The following is a 20,415-nucleotide window of genomic DNA, read 5'->3' on the forward strand; positions in this document are numbered from 1 at the left end:
GAAGAGACAATGTCTAGTTATTTTTTTTATTTTTTTAAAAAAACTTACAATACGTAAAGTGACGTTTGGTTACAGTATTATGAATCTCCATGTCAACATTTTGGGCGTGTTGAGAAATAAATGAGTTTCTTCAGTCTGCAACATTGGTCTTGTGTAGTGTTTGGTGAATTTACATTATATTTGTACTTTGTTGAGAGTAGCCTACTCTAATCATAGGGAAGTAGAAGTGCTAAAAGTGTTTTAGGTTTATCACAGCAGAGTGTAACTCGTGCAAACAGAGTATAGTAATGTGAAACGTGTGTGTTTCATATGGTAACAAAGTGTGGTTTTTAAAAAGAAGTGTATAGTTTTTACAAGAGTGTTTAATTTTGCAAAGGATCTGTAGTGTTTTGCTAATTGGGTGTGTGGTTGTGCTAATTGTGTGTAGTGTTTTGAAAACACGGGCCCTGTTTTGAAAATCGTGCTTAAGCAATCAAAAAAACTGTAAAGTAGTCAAATGTTTAGTATTTGGTCCCATATTCCTAACGCGCAATGATTACATTACAGTTTTTTCCAACTGCTTACACACGTTTTCAAAACTATGTCTCCTTTTTTCAAAACTCTACACACAATTCCCAAAACTGCACACACAAAATGCAAAATGCCTCACATCTCCTTCAAAATGTAACACTGCATTCAAAATGCCGTAAACACATGTCAGAATGAAGCATTTGCATCAAATGGCAAACACTTCTTTCATAATAGTACATTTTTGGATATACCATGTAAACACTGTTGTTCTAAATCTAAAGCTCTTTGGTCTTTCATAGGTTTATATCTACATTTCAATGCAATGTTCTACAGTGAAAGTAATCTGCTGAGAGGGGTAACAAGTACACTGTAAACACCAATGGAATGTAGAAACATAAAATATTTATTAGGCCAAACATTACTGTTGTATACAGTAGCATACAACAAAACCATAAACATATGTAAACCAAAAGTATATTCTTTAGAATACAGTAAAGAGCGGGGGGGGGGTAAGCTACGCTTCATCTCGTCTCCGGGCTGGTTCTGGCCACAATACTTCGTCCACATCACAAGATAACTTTTCTCTTGCCAAACATCGAGGGAAGTATCTCCTAGCATGGCGTATCCAACCTTGGACAGAGGCAACCTCTATGTCCCCACATGCGTCCTCCATTGCCTGGAGAAGCGGCATGCGGGCATAGGGTTGGCGATCATACACTTTCATGCGCTATGGGATTTAGAAAAGGTGAATATGGGGGTAGGTACAAAACTACAAATTGTGGACGGGTGGCAAACCAGTTTTGGACCAGAACAGCCCGGTGAAAACTAACATTGTCCCATATAACCAATAATATATATAATCTAGCAGGCTCCTGATCTGGATCAGGCACAAGCATTGTGTAAATTGCATCCAGAAAAGTGAGCATATGGCCGGTGTTGTGATGGAGGACCCCGTTTTGAGTGATGGCAGCACACGTAGTTATATTACCCCCACGCTGTCCAGGGACATTGGTAATTGCCCTCTGTCCTATTACATTTCTTCCGCGGCACCTGGTTTTGGTGAGGTTGAAGCCAACCTCATCTACATAAATAAATTCATGGCGAATTACATGGGCATCCATCTCCAATACTCTCTGTAACAGACAAAAGGATATACAGATTAGTAAATATGGTATGTCTGAAGTACTGGAAGTAGTGTTGCATACATACCTCTACAAAGTCATGTCGCAGATTCTTGACTCTGTCAGAGTTTCTCTCAAATGGCACCTTGTAAAGTTGTTTCATCGTCACTTGGTGCCGTTGGAGGATGCGTTAGTATGGTCGACAGGCTTACAGTTTTTTTTGGATTGCTTACACACTAAAATTAAAAGTAGTACACTATTAGCAAAACCTTACACTCAAGAAGCAAAACATCAGCCCATATTTGCACAACTATAAGCACATTGTCAACCTTACACTTGTTGCAAAACTCTACACACAGTGATTTGCAAAACACTAAACACACTTAACATACATTACACACAAAAATCTATCATGAAGTCACGTCCTTGCAATACCAAAGCACTGACTGTCAAATTACCACACCGTCCAACCAATTGGTTCAACACAGTCATCAGGTGTGCAAACACTCGTTTGCTTAATTGTAGACACACCAATCAGGTGTATAAGCACTATAAAAAAGCAGCAGGTGAGTTCATCGGTCTTCAAGCACAATGGAAAGAGTCAGAGAAAGAGTAAGACGAGGAGGAGGAGGAGGACGACGAGGAGAACGAGGAGGAGGGACGAGGAGAACGAGGAGAACGAGGAGGACGAGGGGAGAACGAGGAGGGAGCGAGGAGGAGAACGAGGATGAGGAGGAGGGAGGAGGAGGGGAGGAAGAGGAAGAGGAAGAGGAAGACAAGAAGGTGCTCAAAGAGGACCGAATCTGACAAATGAGATCCGCGCAACACTGGTTGACCACATTGTCAAACCACGGCCTGACAGCTGAGGGGAGGCTGGACTGCGAGTACAGCCAAATCTAAGCCGATATACAGTGGCAAGTGTGATGAGAACATTTCGACTGGAAAATAGGTATTGTAAAAATATCATCATATCAAAACATCTGCACGGTTTCAGTAACTGCTTACAGTACTATATTCTATGCACTATCAGCACTTCTGTTACCTTTTCCTGTGAAATTACTGTACTATTGTATACTGTTTTTTTTTCTACATAGGATTGAGGGTCAGGGACGACAAGGGGAAGGCCTCCCATGTTCACAGAACAGCAAGAGAGGGAGATAGTAAACATGGTTTTGGCCAACAATGCTATAACACTCAAGCAGCTCCAAGCTAACATTGTCAATAACCACGCCATTCTCAACGATATCCATCAGGTCTCAACATCAACACTGGCACGCATCCTAAAAAATAACATATTCAAATGAAGCAAATTTAACGAGTGCCTTTCGAGCGCAATTCGAAAGGGTGAAACGACTGCGGCATGATTATGCAGAGGTATGTATTCACTTTAGCAGTGTGATCTTGCATACTGTCTCATAATCTTTTACTGTACTGTAAAATGTATACTAGATCTACACTGAACTACACAATTTTGCCTGACACTGTTTTTCAGAGAGTTTTACGAATAGATGGAGAGGAGATCCAGCATGAGTTCATTTACGTAGATGAGGCTGGGTTCAACCTGATGAGAACACGAAGGAGGGGAAGAAACATCATTGGCCACAGGGCTATAGTCAATGTCCCAGGGCAACGTGGGGGTAATATAACACTCTGTGCAGCCATTACACAGAATGGGGTCCTCCACCGCCATGCCCATATGGGCCCTTACAACACAGCACTCATACTTACATTCTTGGACCAATTGCACAACATAACAGCAGCAAATCAAATCGATCATATGCAATACATTGTTGTCTGGGACAATGTGTCTTTCCACCGCTCTGCTCTGGTTCAGAACTGGTTTCAGCAACATCCACATTTCACCGTCCTATATCTTCCACCATACTCTCCATTCCTCAACCCTATAGAAGAGTTTTTCTCGGCATGGCGGTGGAAGGTATATGATCTCCGTCTCCAGGCTGAGGTACCCCTCATCCAAGCCATGGAGGAGGCCTGTGACCAGATGGAGGTAGCAGCAATGCAAGGATGGATTCGTCATTCAAGACGTTTCTTTCCAATGTGCTTGCTAATGACAACATTGCCTGCGATGTTGATGAAATTCTCTGGCCAGATCCAGCTAGGCGAAGAGACAATGTCTAGTTATTTTTTTATTTTTTTTAAAAAACTTACAATACGTAAAGTGACGTTTGGTTACAGTATTATGAATCTCCATGTCAACATTTTGGGCGTGTTGAGAAATAAATGAGTTTCTTCAGTCTGCAACATTGGTCTTGTGTAGTGTTTGGTGAATTTACATTATATTTGTACTTTGTTGAGAGTAGCCTACTCTAATCATAGGGAAGTAGAAGTGCTAAAAGTGTTTTAGGTTTATCACAGCAGAGTGTAACTCGTGCAAACAGAGTATAGTAATGTGAAACGTGTGTGTTTCATATGGTAACAAAGTGTGGTTTTTAAAAAGAAGTGTATAGTTTTTACAAGAGTGTTTAATTTTGCAAAGGATCTGTAGTGTTTTGCTAATTGGGTGTGTGGTTGTGCTAATTGTGTGTAGTGTTTTGAAAACACGGGCCCTGTTTTGAAAATCGTGCTTAAGCAATCAAAAAAAACTGTAAATATGGTGTCATTATTCAAGATATGCTCTCTTATCTCTCGAATTCTAATTGCATTGTTGGCCAAAACCATATTTATAATTGCAGTCTCTTGTACATCTGTAAACAAGCGTCCTCGTCCTCCATGATGTCTTTGCCTTTCCACTCTGTACAGAATTCAAACACAGTATGTGTTCAGCATAGGAACTGTAAACAATGTACAAAAAAATGTAGTACAGCATGATAACCAACCTCATTCATTCAATGCAGTAAATGGATGGCTTAGAGTTACAAATGTTTATGCAATACTATGCAGTCAGACGTATTTTACAGTACATTACTGTAATACTAAAATAGTCATTAGATAGTTGCATACCTGTTCTCATTTCTGAAGGTTCGAATTATGGACGCCACTGTAAATCGACTCAAGTTGGGCTGGACTCTCAGTCCAGCCTCTCTCATGGTCAAACCGTGGTTGATCACATGATCAACAAGTGTTGCCCTAATCTCATCAGAGATGGCTCTCCTTCCTTCTCTTCTTTGCCCTCGTCCTTGTCGTCCTCTTCTTCCTCTTCCTCTTCCTCCTACTCCTCCTCCTCCTCTTCCAACTCTACGTCTTTGAATTTGTCCTCGTTGTTGTCCTTTGCCTCTCCCTCCTACTCCTCTTGCTCTCTGTCCATTGTTGGCATCCATTGTTCAAAACAGGTAATCTGACCTTTGACCTATTTATAGGCCTATACTACAGTAAAGCAGTGAATGGTTAGTGATCAGTTAAGCAATTAGTGTTTGCACATGTGAGGAGTGTGTGTGTGACCTGGTGAATAAGTGTAGCATTTTGATTGGTTGTGTTTGGAAAAGGAAAGCAAGTCACTTCCTGTTAGATTTTTGTGTTTTAGGTAGAGAATTGTGTGTAGTGTTTTTAAAAAAGTGTTTTATGCAATTGACAACTGAGTCAAAGGCTGAGAAATAGCTTATGGTTTTGGAGATTTGGTGTGTAGTTTTGCACTTTGAGTGAGAGGTTTCAAAAATCGTGTGACATGAAAAGATTTTGTGTGTAAGCAGTTGGAAAAAACTGTAAGTTTGTGACTATACAAACTTGTTGGATGCATTTGCTGTTTGTCTTGGTTGTGTTTGAGATTATTCTGATAATACATTATTTACCATTAATTTCTATGTCATTTTGGAGTCACTTTTATTGTAAATAAGAATAGAATATGTTTCTAAACATTTCTACATTAATGTGGATGCTACCATGATTATGGATAGTCCTGAATGAATTGTGAATGACGATGAGACAGAAAGTTACAGACGCACAAATATCAAGACATACACCCAAGACATGGTAACACCCAAGACATGCTAACACCCAAGACATGCTAACCTCTCACCAATACAATAACATGGAAGGTTAGCATTTTGGGGGGGTATGATATTTGTGTGTCTAACTTTCTCACTCATCATCATTCACGATTCATTCAGGACTATCTGTAATCATGGTAGCTGTCACGTCTACTCCTGCTCCCTCCGGTGCTCGATGTCACCGGTCTACTAACCACCGGTCCTGGCTTCATCATTACGCACACCTGTTCCCCATCATTACGCACACCTGTTCCCCATCATTACGCACACCTGTTCCCCATCATTACGCACACCTGTTCGTCATTTACTCCGTGATTACTCCCCCTTTATTTAGCCCTCAGTTGACATCAGTCATTAGGTAGTATTGTTTTCTCTCACGTTCTGTACGCTTCTCATGTTTGTGCATCTGTATCGTTTCATTATTAAACTCACCTTCTGCGCCTGCTTCCTGACTCCCGGCGTATTATGTTACAGAATACTGCCTCGGAAAAATGGAAGCATCAGAGGATAACACCATCCTCCTGACGGTCGAGGAACAGGGTCATCTACTCCATCAACACCACGACCAGCTGGCTCTACTGGGCACGGCCATAGAGGAGGTACTCCGCGTTCTCCACCGACCTCGACACCACCAGCGAGGTTCTCCATTCCCCTATCAGAGGGCCTCCTACCACGGGTTGTCACAGTGAGCCAGCCCCCCAGCCTACCCAGCCGTCCGCCCAGGTCAGCGATGCCCGACCATCCCTTCCGGAGAAATATGACGGCACTCCATCGAAATGCCGTGGCTTCCTACTCCAGCGCTCCCTCTATTTCGCCTATCAGACGAGAGCCCCCACCACCGAGAGGTCCAAGGTTGCCACGGTCATTTCCGTGCTGACCGGATGGGCGTTGCCGTGGGCTACGGCCGTCTGGGAAGAGGAGAGGAGGAGTGGGGTTCCTATGAGAGGTTCATGGCTCTGTTCAGGGCGGTCTTCGACCATCCTCCAGAGGGCAGAGAGGGAGGTGAGCAACTTTTCCAGCTCCGGCAGGGTGCCCTCACCTTTCGGACTGTGGCAGCTTCCAGATTCCGGATGGAATGAGCCGGCGCTCTGCTCCCTATTCCGCAGTGGCATGCGCGAGGTGGTCCAGACAGAGTTGGCATGTCAGGATGACAATATTTCCTGGGACGCTCTCATCTCGATGGCCATCCGATGTCCACCTCCTCACTCGCCTCCCTCCTTTTGCTGTCCTGAGGCAGAGCCTGAACCCATGGAGGTATGGGCCACACAGCTCTCAGCAGCACCAGCTTCAGTGTCCGGTTTGCCTTTTTTTCCTCATCAATACCCCATAATGACAGAGCAAAAACAGGTTTTTAGAAAATGTTTACATAGTCCAACTGTGGTAAATTTAAATTGATTGGACATGATTTGGAAAGGCGCACACCTGTCTATATAAGGTCCCACAGTTGACAGTGCATGTCAAAGCAAAAACCAAGCCATGAGATCGAAGGAATTGTCCGTAGAGCTCCGAGACAGGATTGTGTCGAGGCACAGTATTGAAGGTCCCCAAGAACACAGTGGCCTCCATCATTCTTAAATGGAAGAAGCCCGGCCAAACTGAGCAATTGGGGGAAAAGGCACATGACAGCCCGCTTGTAGTTTTCCAAAAGGTCCAGGGGCACTGGTTAAGATTGATGGCATAATGAATTTCAACAAGTATCAGGCAATTCTGGCTGACAATCTGGTTGCCTCTGCCAGAAGGCTGGGACTTGGCCGGAGGTGGACTTTCCAACAAGAAAATGACCCCAAACATACCTCAAGCTCCACACAGAAATGGCTCTGTGACAACAAAATCAATGTTCTGCCATGGTCATCTCAGTCGCCAGACCTCAATCTAATCGAAAATCTGTGGGCTGAGTTGAAGATCTTGAAAGGATCTGCATAGAGGAATGGTCCAAAATCCCTCCAAATGTGTTCCTTAACCTTGTCAAACATTACAGGAAAAGACTCCATGCTGTTATCCTTGCCAGAGGTGGTTGCACTAAGTACTAAATGAGGAGTGCCAATAATGATGAAACCTTGATTTTGGTGACATTTATTTTGTATTAAATAATTGTATGATTTTGGTTGGTTCCATTAAAATATTAATAAAGTACAGTATTTCTCACATGTTGGTATTTTGAGTTTATCTGTATAATTATGTTGTTTATATTTTTTAAAGTATTGTTTGTGCATTGCCAGTCAGGGGTGCCAGTGATTCTAGAGCCCACTGTATATACAGTGGGGAGAACAAGTATTTGATACACTGTCGATTTTGCAGGTTTTCCTACTTACAAAGCATGTAGAGGTCTGTAATTTTTATCATAGGTACACTTCAACTGTGAGACAGAATCTTTAAAAAATCCAGAAAATCACATTGTATGATTTTTAAGTAATTAATTTGCATTTTATTGCATGACGTAAGTATTTGATACATCAGAAAAGCATAACTTAATATTTGGTACAGAAACCTTTGTTTGCAATGACAGAGATCATACGTTTCCTTTAGGTCTTGACCAGGTTTGCACACACTGCAGCAGCGATTTTGGCCCACTCCTCCATACAGACCTTCTCCAGATCCTTCAGGTTTCAGGGCTGTCACTGGGCAATACGGACTTTCAGCTCCCTCCAAATATTTTCTATTGGGTTCAGGTCTGGAGACTAGCTAGGCCACTCCAGGACCTTGAGATGCTTCTTACGGAGCCACTCCTTAGTTGCCCTGGCTGTGTGTTTCGGGTCGTTGTCATGCTGGAAGACCCAGCCACGACCCATCTTCAATGCTCTTACTGAGGGAAGGAGGTTGTTGGCCAAGATCTTGCGATACATGGCCCCATCCATCCTCCCCTCAATATGGTGCAGTCATCCTGTCCCCTTTGCAGAAAAGCATCCCCAAATAATGATGTTTCCACCTCCATGCTTCACGGTTGGGATGGTGTTCTTGGGGTTGTACTCATCCTTCTTCTTCCTCCAAACACGGCGAGTGGAGTTTAGACCAAAAGCTCTATTTTTGTCTCATCAGACCACATGACCTTCTCCCATTCCTCCTCTGGATCATCCAGATGGTCATTGGCAAACTTCAGACGGGCCTGGACATGCGCTGGCTTGAGCAGGGGGACCTTGCGTGCGCTGCAGGATTTTAATCCATGACTGCGTAGTGTGTTACTAATAGTTTTCTTTGAGACTGTGGTCCCAGCTCTCTTCAGGTCATTGACCAGGTCCTGCCGTGTAGTTCTGGGCTGATCCCTCACCTTCCTCATGATCATTGATGCCCCACGAGGTGAGATCTTGCATGGAGCCCCAGACCGAGGGTGATTGACCGTCATCTTGAACTTCTTCCATTTTCTAATAATTGCGCCAACAGTTGTTGCCTTCTCACCAAGCTGCTTGCCTATTGTCCTGTAGCCCATCCCAGCCTTGTGCAGGTCTACAATTTTATCCCTGATGTCCTTACACAGCTCTCTGGTCTTGGCCATTGTGGAGAGGTTGGAGTCTGTTTGATTGAGTGTGTGGACAGGTGTCTTTTATACAGGTAACGAGTACAAACAGCTGCAGTAAATACAGGTAATGAGTGGAGAACAGGAGGGCTTCTTAAAGAAAAACTAACAGGTCTGTGAGAGCCGGAATTCTTACTGGTTGGTAGGTGAAATACTTATGTCATGCAATAAAATGCAAATTCATTACTTAAAAATCATACAATTTAATTTTCTGGATTTTTGTTTTAGATTTCGTCTCTCACAGTTGAAGTGTACCTATGATAAAAATTACAGACCTCTACATGCTTTGTAAGTAGGAAAACCTGCTAAATCAGCAGTGTATCAAATACTTGTTCTCCCCACTGTATACATATATATATACACACGAAATGACCAAAAGTATGTGGACACCTGCTCGTCGAACATCTCATTCCAAAATTATCGTTTCCCACGGGGGGGCCAGTATGAAAAATATAAAAAATTATATATAATAATGTATGCACTCACTAATTGTAAGTCGCTCTGGATAAGAGCGTCTGCTAAATGACTTAACTGTAAATGTAAAATCATAGGCATTAATATGGAGTTGGTCCCCCCTTTGATGCTATAACAGCCTCCACTCTTCTGGGAAGGCTTTCCACTAGATGTTTTTTATTTATTTAAATGTATAGTCATTTAGCAGACGCTCTTATCCAGAGCGACTTACAGTTAGTGAATACATATTTTTTTATACTGGCCCCCCATGGGAATCGAACCCACAACCCTGGCATTGCAAACGCCATGCTCTATCAACTGAGCTAAATCCCTGCCGGCCATTCCCTCCCCTACCCTGGACGAATTGTGCGCCGCCCATGAGTCTCCCGGTCGCGGCTGGCTGCGACAGAGCCTCGATTCGAACTAGGATCTCTAGTGGCACAGTTAGCACTGCGATGCAGTGCCTTAGACCACTGCGCCACTCAGATGTTGGAACATTTCTGCTTCTATTCCGCCACAAGCATTAGTGAGGTCGGGCACTGATGCCTGGCTCGCAGTCGGTGTTCGATGGGGTTGAGGTCAGGGCTCTGTGCAGGCCGGTCAAGTTCTTTCACACAATCTCGACAAACCATTTCTGAATGGACCTCGCTTTGTGCACAGGGGCATTGTCATGCTGAAACAGGCAAGGGCCTTCCCCAAACTTTTGCCACAACGTTGGATGCACAGAATCGTCTAGAATGTAATTGTATGCTGTAGCATTAAGATGTCCCTTCACTGGAACTAAGGTGCCTGAAAGAACCATGAAAAACAGCCCCAGACAATTATTTATCCTCCACCAAACTTTACAGTTGGCACTATGCATTCGGGCAGGTAGCTTTCTCCTGGCATCCGCCAAACCGAGATTTGTCCGTCGAACTGCCAGATGGTGAAGCATGATTCATCACTCCAGAGAATGCGTTTCCTCTGCTCCAGATCCAATGGCGGCGAGCTTTACACCACTCCAGCCGACGCCCGGCATTGCGCATGGTGATCTTAGGCTTGTGTGCGGCTGCTCGGCCATGGAAACCCATTTCATGAAGCTCCCGACAAACAGTTCTTGTGCTGACGTTGCTCCAGAGGTGGTTTGGAACTCGGTAGTGAGTGTTGCAACCGAGGACAGATGATTTTTACGCGCTTCAGCGGTCCCGTTCTGTGAGCTTGTGTGGCCTACCACTTTATGACAGTTCCACGTTGAAAGTCACTGAGCTTTTCAGTAAGGCCATTCTACTGCCAATCTTTGTCTATGGAGATTGCATGACTGTGTGCTCAATTTTATACACCTGTCAGCAGCGGGTGTGGCTGAAATAGACGAATCCACACATTTGAAGGGGTGTCCACATAGTTTTGTATATGCTGTAGAGTGTATTATACAGAAGATAGCATTTATTATGGCAAGAACAGCTCAAATAATCAAAGAGAAACGACAGTCCATCATTACTTTAAGACATGAAGGTCAGTCAATTCGGAAAATTTCAAGAATTTTTTAAGTTTCTTCAAGTCCAGTCGCAAAAACCATGAAGCGCTATGATGAAACTGGCTCTCTATATATATTAGAGTATATTAGAGTACAGTATATTACAGTATATTAGAGTACAGTATATTACAGTACAGTATATTACAGTATAGTATATTACAGTATATTACAGTATATTACAGAACAGTATATTACAGTATATTACAGTACAATATATTACAGCATATTACAGTATGTTACAGTACAGTATATTACAGTACATAATATTAAAGTACAGTATGTTATAGTAATATACAGTACAGTATATTACAGTATATTACAGTACAGCATATTACAGTATATTACAGTACAGTATATTACAGTATATTACAGTACAATATATTATAGTATATTACAGTACAGTATATTACAGTATATTATAGTAAATCACAGTATATTACAGTATATTATAGTACAGTATGTTACAGTATATTACAGTACAATATATTACAGTATATTACAGTACAGTATATTACAGTACAATATATTACAGTGTATTACAGTATACTACATTATATTACAGTATATTACAGTACAGTATATCACAGTACAATATATTACAGTATATTACAGTATAGTACAGTATATTACAGTATATCACAGTATATCACAGTATATTAAAGTATATTACAGTACAGTATATTACAGTATATTAGAGTACAATATATTACAGCATATTACAGTATGTTACAGTACAGTATATTACAGTACATAATATTAAAGTACAGTATGGTATAGTAATATACAGTACAGTATATTACAGTATATTACAGTACAATATATTACAGTATATTACAGTACAATATATTACAGTATATTACAATACAGTATATTACAGTATATTACAGTACAATATATTATAGTATATTACAGTACAGTATATTACAGTATATTACAGTATCACAGTATATTACAGTACAGTATATTACAGTATATTACAGTACAGTATATTACAGTATATTAGAGTACAATATATTAAAGCATATTACAGTATGTTACAGTACAGTATATTACAGTACATAATATTAAAGTACAGTATGTTATAGTAATATACAGTACAGTATATTACAGTATATTACAGTACAATATATTACAGTATATTACAGTACAATATATTACAGTATATTACAGTACAATATATTACAGTATAATATATTACAGTACAGTATATTACAGTACATTACAGTACAATGTATTACATTATATTACAGTACAATATATTACAGTAATATTACAGTACAATATATTACAGTATATTACAGTATATTACGGTATATCACAGTATATTACAGTATATTACAGTACAGTATATTACAGTATATTACAGTACAATATATTACAGTATAATAACAGTATATTACAGTACAGTATATTACAGTACAATATATTACAGTATATTACAGTATAGTATATTACAGTATATTACAGTACACTGTATTACAGTATATTACAGTATATTACTACATTATATTACAGTATGTTACAGTACAATATATTACAGTATATTACAGTATATTACAGTATATTACAGTATATCACAGTATATTACAGTACAGTATATTACAGTATATTACAGTACAATATATTACAGTATGATCACAGTATATTACAGTACAGTATATTACAGTACAATATATTACAGTATATTACAGTACAGTGTATTACAGTATATTACAGTATATTACAGTACAGTATATCACAGTATATTACAGTAGAGTATATCACAGTATATTAAAGTACAGTATATTACAGTACAGTATATTACAGTATATTACAGTATAATCACAGTATATAACAGTACAGTATATTACAGTATATTACAGTACAATATATTACAGTATATTACAGTATATTACAGTACAGTGTTTTACAGTATATTACAGTATATTACAGTACACTATATTACAGTATATTACAGTATAATCACAGTATATGTTACTGTACAGTATATTACAGTATATTACAGTACAAAATATTACTATATTACAATATATTACAGTATATTACAGTATATCACAGTATATTACAGTACAGTATATCACAGATTATATATAGATGTTACAGTATATATATCACAGTATATTACAGTACAGTATATTACAGTATATTACAGTACAATATATTACAGTATATTACAGTATATTACAGTATATTACAGTATAATCACAGTATATTACAGTATAGTACAGTATATTACAGTATATTACAGTATATTACAGTAAAGTATATTACAGTATATTACATTACAATATATTACAGTATATTACAGTATAATATATTACAGTATATTACAGTACAGTATATTACATTATATTACAGTATAATCACAGTATATTACAGTACAGTCCTTTCTATCCAACCTCCATCCCTTTTTCTTTCTGTCTCTATTTCACTCTCTATAGCTCTCTATATTTAGGCCTATCTTTCTCACACATATGCGTATCAACAAACACACACACAAGCTCTCTCTCTCCCTCTCTCTCTGTCTGCTCTAAAGCTGTTACATAAGCTGGGTTACCCTGACGATCAGGCCTGCTGGGAGATACAGGGCAGAGGCGCTGTGTGTGTGTGTGTGTGTTTGTGTGTGTGTACATTTGTGTGTGTCATATGATGTGCAAGTCTTTATAAATAATGTATTTGTCTGTATGAGGGTGAGTGGGTATGTTGTGTATCTCTGTGTGTATAAGAACTTTGTGTGCGTCAGTGTGTGTGTAACCTGTGTGAATGCATGGTCTGTATGGTGGTACTGTAGGAATGCATTCAATGCTGTCAACACCACCTAACACATACTAACACCACCTAACACCACCTAACACCTCCTAACACTTCCTAACACCACCTAACACTTCCTAACACCACCTAACACCACATAACACCACCTAACACTTCCTAACACTTCCTAACACCACCTAACACCTCCTAACACTTCCTAACACCACCTAACACCACATAACACCACCTAACACTTCCTAACACCACCTAACAGCTCCTAACACCGCCTAACACCACCTAACACCTCCTAACACCTGACACCACCTGACATCAACTAACACCACTTAACACTACCTAACACCTCCTAACTGATGTGCTTTTACTCCACATTACTTTCTGCTGATTTTCCTCTGCTGTGTTTTCTCCTTGTCCTCTTTACCCACAATCCTCCTTGTCCTTTCCTTCCAGGTTGTCACTAGTTACCACAGCCACAAATGGCTAAACCCCGCCTAATTCTACAATTTCTCTCCTTAAAATCTGACTTGAAACCTAACCCTAACTTTAACCACACTACTAACCTTGTGCCTAACCCTAACCACACTGCTAACCTTGTGCCTAACCCTAACCTTAACCTTAACCACCCTGCTAACCTTGTGCCTAACCCTAACCTTAACCACACTGCTAACCTTGTGCCTAACCCTAACCTTAAATGAAGACCTAAAAGCACATTTTTGTATTCATGAATTTCTATGATAAAGCCATACTTTGTGGCTGTGGTAACTAGTGACATTCCTCCTTCAAATCAAATCAAATCAAATCAAATTTTATTGGTCACATGCGCCGAATACAACAGGTGCAGACATTACAGTGAAATGCTTACTTACAGCCCTTAACCAACAGTGCATTTATTTTAAACAAAAAAAGTAAGAATAAAACAACAACAAAAAAAGTGTTGAGAAAAAAAGAGCAGAAGTAAAATAAAGTGACAGTAGGGAGGCTATATATACAGTAAAATAAAGTGACAGTAGGGAGGCTATATATACAGGGGGGTACCGTTGCAGAGTCAATGTGCGGGGGCACCGGCTAGTTGAGGTAGTTGAGGTAATATGTACATGTGGGTAGAGTTAAAGTGACTATGCATAAATACTTAACAGAGTAGCAGCAGCGTAAAAAGGATGGGGTGGGGGGCAGTGCAAATAGTCCGGGTAGCCATGATTAGCTGTTCAGGAGTCTTATGGCTTGGGGGTAGAAGCTGTTGAGAAGTCTTTTGGACCTAGACTTGGCACTCCGGTACCGCTTGCCGTGCGGTAGCAGAGAGAACAGTCTATGACTAGGGTGGCTGGAGTCTTTGACAATTTTGAGGGCCTTCCTCTGACACCGCCTGGTATAGAGGTCCTGGATGGCAGGGAGCTTTGCCCCAGTGATGTACTGGGCCGTACGCACTACCCTCTGTAGTGCCTTGCGGTCAGAGGCCAAGCAGTTGCCATACCAGGCGGTGATGCAACCAGTCAGGATGCTCTCGATGGTGCAGCTGTAGAATTTTTTTTTTTTTTTTGGACCCATGCCAAATCTTTTTAGTCTCCTGAGGGGGAATAGGCTTTGTCGTGCCCTCTTCACGACTGTCTTGGTGTGTTTGGACCATGATAGTTCGTTGGTGATGTGGACACCAAGGAACTTGAAGCTCTCAACCTGTTCCACTACAGCCCCGTCGATGAGAATGGGGGCGTGCTCAGTCCTCTTTTTTTTCCTGTAGTCCACAATCATCTCCTTTGTCTTGGTCACGTTGAGGGAGAGGTTGTTGTCCTGGCACCACACGGCCAGATCTCTGACCTCCTCCCTATAGGCTGTCTCATCGTTGTCGGTGATCAGGCCTACCACTGTTGTGTCGTCGGCAAACTTAATGATGGTGTTGGAGTCGTGCCTGGCCATGCAGTCATGGGTGAACAGAGAGTACAGGAGGGGACTGAGCACGCACCCCTGAGGGGGCCCCCGTGTTGAGGATCAGTGTGGCAGATGTGTTGTTACCTACCCTTACCACCTGGGGGGCGGCCCGTCAGGAAGTCCAGGATCCAGTTGCAGAGGGAGGTGTTTAGTCCCAGGATCCTTAGCTTAGTGATGAGCTTAGAGGGCACTATGGTGTTGAATGCTGAGCTGTAGTCAATGAATAGCATTCTCACATAGGTGTTCCTCTTGTCCAGGTGGGAAAGGGCAGTGTGGAGTGCGATAGAGATTGCATCATCTGTGGATCTGTTGGGGCGGTATACAAATTGGAGTGGGTCTAGGGTTTCTGGGATTATGCTGTTGATGTGAGCCATGACCAGTCTTTCAAAGCACTTCATGGCTACAGACGTCAGTGCTATGGGTCGGTAGTCATTTAGGCAGGTTATCTTAGAGTTCTTGGGCACGGGGACTATGGTGGTCTGCTTGAAACATGTTGGTATTACAGACTCAGTCAGGGACATGTTGAAAATGTCAGTGAAGACACTTGCCAGTTGGTCAGCACATGCTCGGAGTACACGTCCCTGGTAATCCGTCTGGCCCTGCGGCCTTGTGAATGTTGACCTGCTTAAAAGTCTTACTCACATCGGCTACGGAGAGCGTGATCACATAGTCGTCCGGAACAGCTGGTGCTCTCATGCATGCTTCAGTGTTGCTTGCCTCGAAGCGAGCATAGAAGTGGTTTAGCTCGTCTGGTAGGCTTGTGTCACTGGGCAGCTCGCGGCTGTGCTTCCCTTTGTAGTCTGTAATAGTTTTCAAGCCCTGCCACATCCGACGAGCGTCAGAGCCAGTGTAGTATGATTCAATCTTAGACCTGTATTGACTCTTTGCCTGTTTGATGGTTCGTCGGAGGTCATAGCGGGATTTCTTATAAGCGTCCGGGTTAGAGTCCCGTTCCTTGAAAGCGGCAGCTCTACCCTTTAGCTCAGTGCGGATGTTTCCTGTAATCCATGGCTTCTGGTTGGGGTATGTACGATACGGTCACTGTGGGGACGACATCATCGATGCACTTATTGATGAAGCCAGTGACTGATGTGGTGTACTCCTCAATGCTGTCTGAAGAATCCCCGGAACATGTTCCAGTCTGTGCTAGCAAAACAGTCCTGTAGCTTAGCATCTGCGTCATCTGACCACTTTTTTATTAACCGAATCACTGGTGCTTCCTGCTTCAGTTTTTGCTTATAAGCAGGAATCAGGAGGATAGAGTTATGGTCAGATTTGCCAAATGGAGGGCGAGGGAGAGCTTTGTATGCGTCTCTGTGTGTGGAGTAAAGGTGGTCTAGAGTTTTTTTCCCTCTGGTTGCACATTTAACATGCTGGTAGAAATTAGGTAGAACGGATTTAAGTTTCCCTGCATTAAAGTCCCCGGCTACTAGGGAGCGCTGCATCTGGATGAGCGTTTTCCTGTTGATTAATGGCCTTGTACAACTCATTCAGTGCAATCTTAATGCCAGCATTGGTTTGTGGTGGTAAATAGACAGCTATGAAAAATATAGATGAAAACTCTCTTGGTAAATAGTGTGGTCTACAGCTTATCATAAGATACTCTACCTCAGGCGAGCAAAACCTCGAGACTTCCTTAGTATTTGATTTTGTGCACCAGCTGTTGTTTACAAATATACAGAGACCGCCACCCCTTGTCTTACCAGAGTCTGCCGTTCTGTCCTGTCGATGTAGCGTATAGCCTGCTAGCTGAATTTTATTATTGTTGTCGTTCAGCCACGACTCCGTGAAACATAAGATATTACAGTTTTTAATGTCCCGTTGGTAGGATAACCGTAATCTTAAATCGTCAATTTTATTCTCAAAAGATTGAACGTTGGCTAATAGGATTGATGGGAGAGGCAGTTTACTCGCTCGCCGTCGGATCCTTACAAGGCACCCCAACCTACGTCCACGATATCTCCGTCTCTTCCTCACGCGAATGACGGGGATCTGGGCCTTGTCGGGTGTCTGTAGGATATCCTTCGCGAACGCCTCGTTGATACTTTGTGGCTGTGGTAACTAGTGACATTCCTCCTTCCAGGGTGTATTTGTCTTGGTTCCCATGGCAACAGAATCTCATATCTAATCCGGGTTGAGAAGCTTTCTCTCCCTACCAGGCAGCTGTGGTATGGCGCTGACACACTTCGATTAATCGCAACATTAAAGGCTGAATGTCATCAGATACATATTCTCTTTGTATGTTGTCCTGTGCACCACCTTCAGGACCACTATTAACACACCTGAGACCAATCGCTCTATCGCTCGCAGTCTCTCTATTCATCCCACTATTTTTTCCCTCTCCACATCTGTTTATCTCTCTACCTTTTGACACACACTCTGAGATTGATCGAATAGAAGAATGGAACTGCACAACACATTATTAAAGCTGCGTTATGTAACTTTCTGGGCGACCAAACCAAATTCACATAGAAATTCCCGTTCTTAAGTTTCATTTTGTGGCTTTTACTATCGTTTTTTTATACCAGCTTCAAACAGCTGAAAAAACAATATTTTTGGTTATGGAAAATATATTTCACAGCTGTTTCGATGGTACAATGATTCCCCACACTATACTTGCTTGTTTAATCACATAAACTGAAATTAGGTGAACTATTAGAATTTTAGCAACCAGGAAATGGCGGCGCGATTTCTGCATAGTGCACCTTTAAAGTTATCTTATCTCGCTCTCTCCCCTTTTCTCTCTCTCTCTTTCTCACTCTACTACAGGTGGGCGATCAACCTTCCCCAAACCTGTGCCCTCCGACCTCCCAGACACCAGTCGCCATGCCGACCAGCCCGTCGACGACCCCTGCCCCACCAGCACTGCCGTCAGCCAACCAGAAACAAACACCACTCTGGACCTGCGAAACAGCCTGCCCCTCGACCCTCCTCCTCCTGCTAATCCCCCACCCCCCCCTCCTCCAGCTCCAGCTCCAGCCTCAGTCCCAGCCCCGGTCAGCCCCGACCTCCCTCCCCCTTCTCCCCCCTCTCTGCCCCTGCCTGACATGAGCCCCCAGCGGCCCACCACCCTCGCCCTGAAGACCCTGCCGCGCCCCATCACCGTCAAGGAGAATGGGGGACCCCCACCAGGCGTCAATGAGGAAGAGGAGGAGAGGAAGGTGATGGAGGAAGATCTAAAAAAGTGTATTGAGGATTTTAGGAAGATTAAAGTTCCTAAAGTCTTCCCTGACAAGAAGAGGCACTGGCAGAGCGACCTACTGAAGAAATACAATGCCTAGGGGCAATGACGTTACCATGGCTACCTAAAAGACCCAACACAATAAGATAGTGTTACTGTGAATATCGGATTACAGTAATAAGCAGTGTATATTAATGCTTGGCTTGAATAGGACTTGCATTAGATTGGCATTGGACTTGAGAAATCAGGCATGCATGAAACTGTACTAGACTACATTAATTACAGTGGTTTTGTTATCACATAAAGGCTATTATCACATAATGCTTTCTGGTTCATTGTTCCATATACTCATATACTCACCTCTACTTGAAGCAGGAACTACAAGGACAATACAATTAAGTGTCAGCAACACATAGAACGACTACATTCAAGGGCTAGTGCTGCTGATGAAGATATCTACTTTACATGTCAATAGAGCTGCAGTTGACGTGTAATACATCAAATTGATATTTTGTTGATAGACTGGACATCTATAGAGGACTACTATGACTGATATTAGACTGGATATCTATATATAATCTACAGAGGACTGCTATGACTGATATTAGACTGGACATCTATATATAATCTACAGAGGACTACTATGACTGATGTTAGACTGGACATCTATATACTGTATCATCTACAGAGGACTGCTATGACTGATATTAGACTGGAAATATATATGCTGTATCATCTACAGAGGACTACTATGACTGATATTAGACTGAACATCTATATATAATCTACAGAGGACTGCTATGACTGATATTAGACTGGACATCTATATACTGTATCATCTACAGAGGACTACTATGACTGATGTTAGACTGGACATCTATATATAATCTACAGAGGACTGCTATGACTGATGTTAGACTCGACATCTATATACTGTATCATCTACAGAGGACTGCTATGACTGATATTAGACTGGAAATCTATATACTGTATCATCTACAGAGGACTGCTATGACTGATGTTAGACTGGACATCTATATATAATCTATAGAGGACTGCTATGACTGATGTTAGACTCGACATCTATATACTGTATCATCTACAGAGGACTGCTATGACTGATATTAGACTGGAAATCTATATACTGTATCATCTACAGAGGACTGCTATGACTGATGTTAGACTGGACATCTATATATAATCTACAGAGTACTACTATGACTGATATTAGACTGGACATCTATACACTGTATCATCTACAGAGGACTGCTATGACTGATATTAGACTGGACATCTATATACTGTATAATCTACAGAGGACTACTATGACTGATATTAGACTGGAAATATATATACTGTATCATCTACAGAGGACTACTATGACTGATATTATACTGGACATCTATATAGAATCTACAGAGGACTACTATGACTGATATTAGACTGAATATCTATATACTGTATCATTTACAGAGGACTACTATGACTGA

At 41.6% G+C, this 20,415-nt stretch overlaps 1 protein-coding gene across 1 annotated transcript in view; it reads left to right on the top strand.

Annotated features, from left to right (window-relative positions):
• LOC121531384 (BTB/POZ domain-containing protein KCTD12-like) overlaps positions 1-19,258 on the top strand; it is a 51,656-nt gene extending 32,398 nt beyond the window's left edge. The window contains exon 2 of the mRNA XM_041836625.2: positions 18,514-19,258. Coding sequence (XP_041692559.2) covers positions 18,514-19,025 — 512 coding nt within the window. The 3' untranslated portion in view covers positions 19,026-19,258. The remainder of the gene's footprint in view (positions 1-18,513) is intronic.
• Positions 19,259-20,415: the final 1,157 nt, after the last annotated feature.

Source organism: Coregonus clupeaformis, unplaced genomic scaffold (genome assembly GCF_020615455.1).
Source record: "Coregonus clupeaformis isolate EN_2021a unplaced genomic scaffold, ASM2061545v1 scaf0024, whole genome shotgun sequence".
NCBI classification, from domain to species: domain Eukaryota; kingdom Metazoa; phylum Chordata; class Actinopteri; order Salmoniformes; family Salmonidae; genus Coregonus; species Coregonus clupeaformis.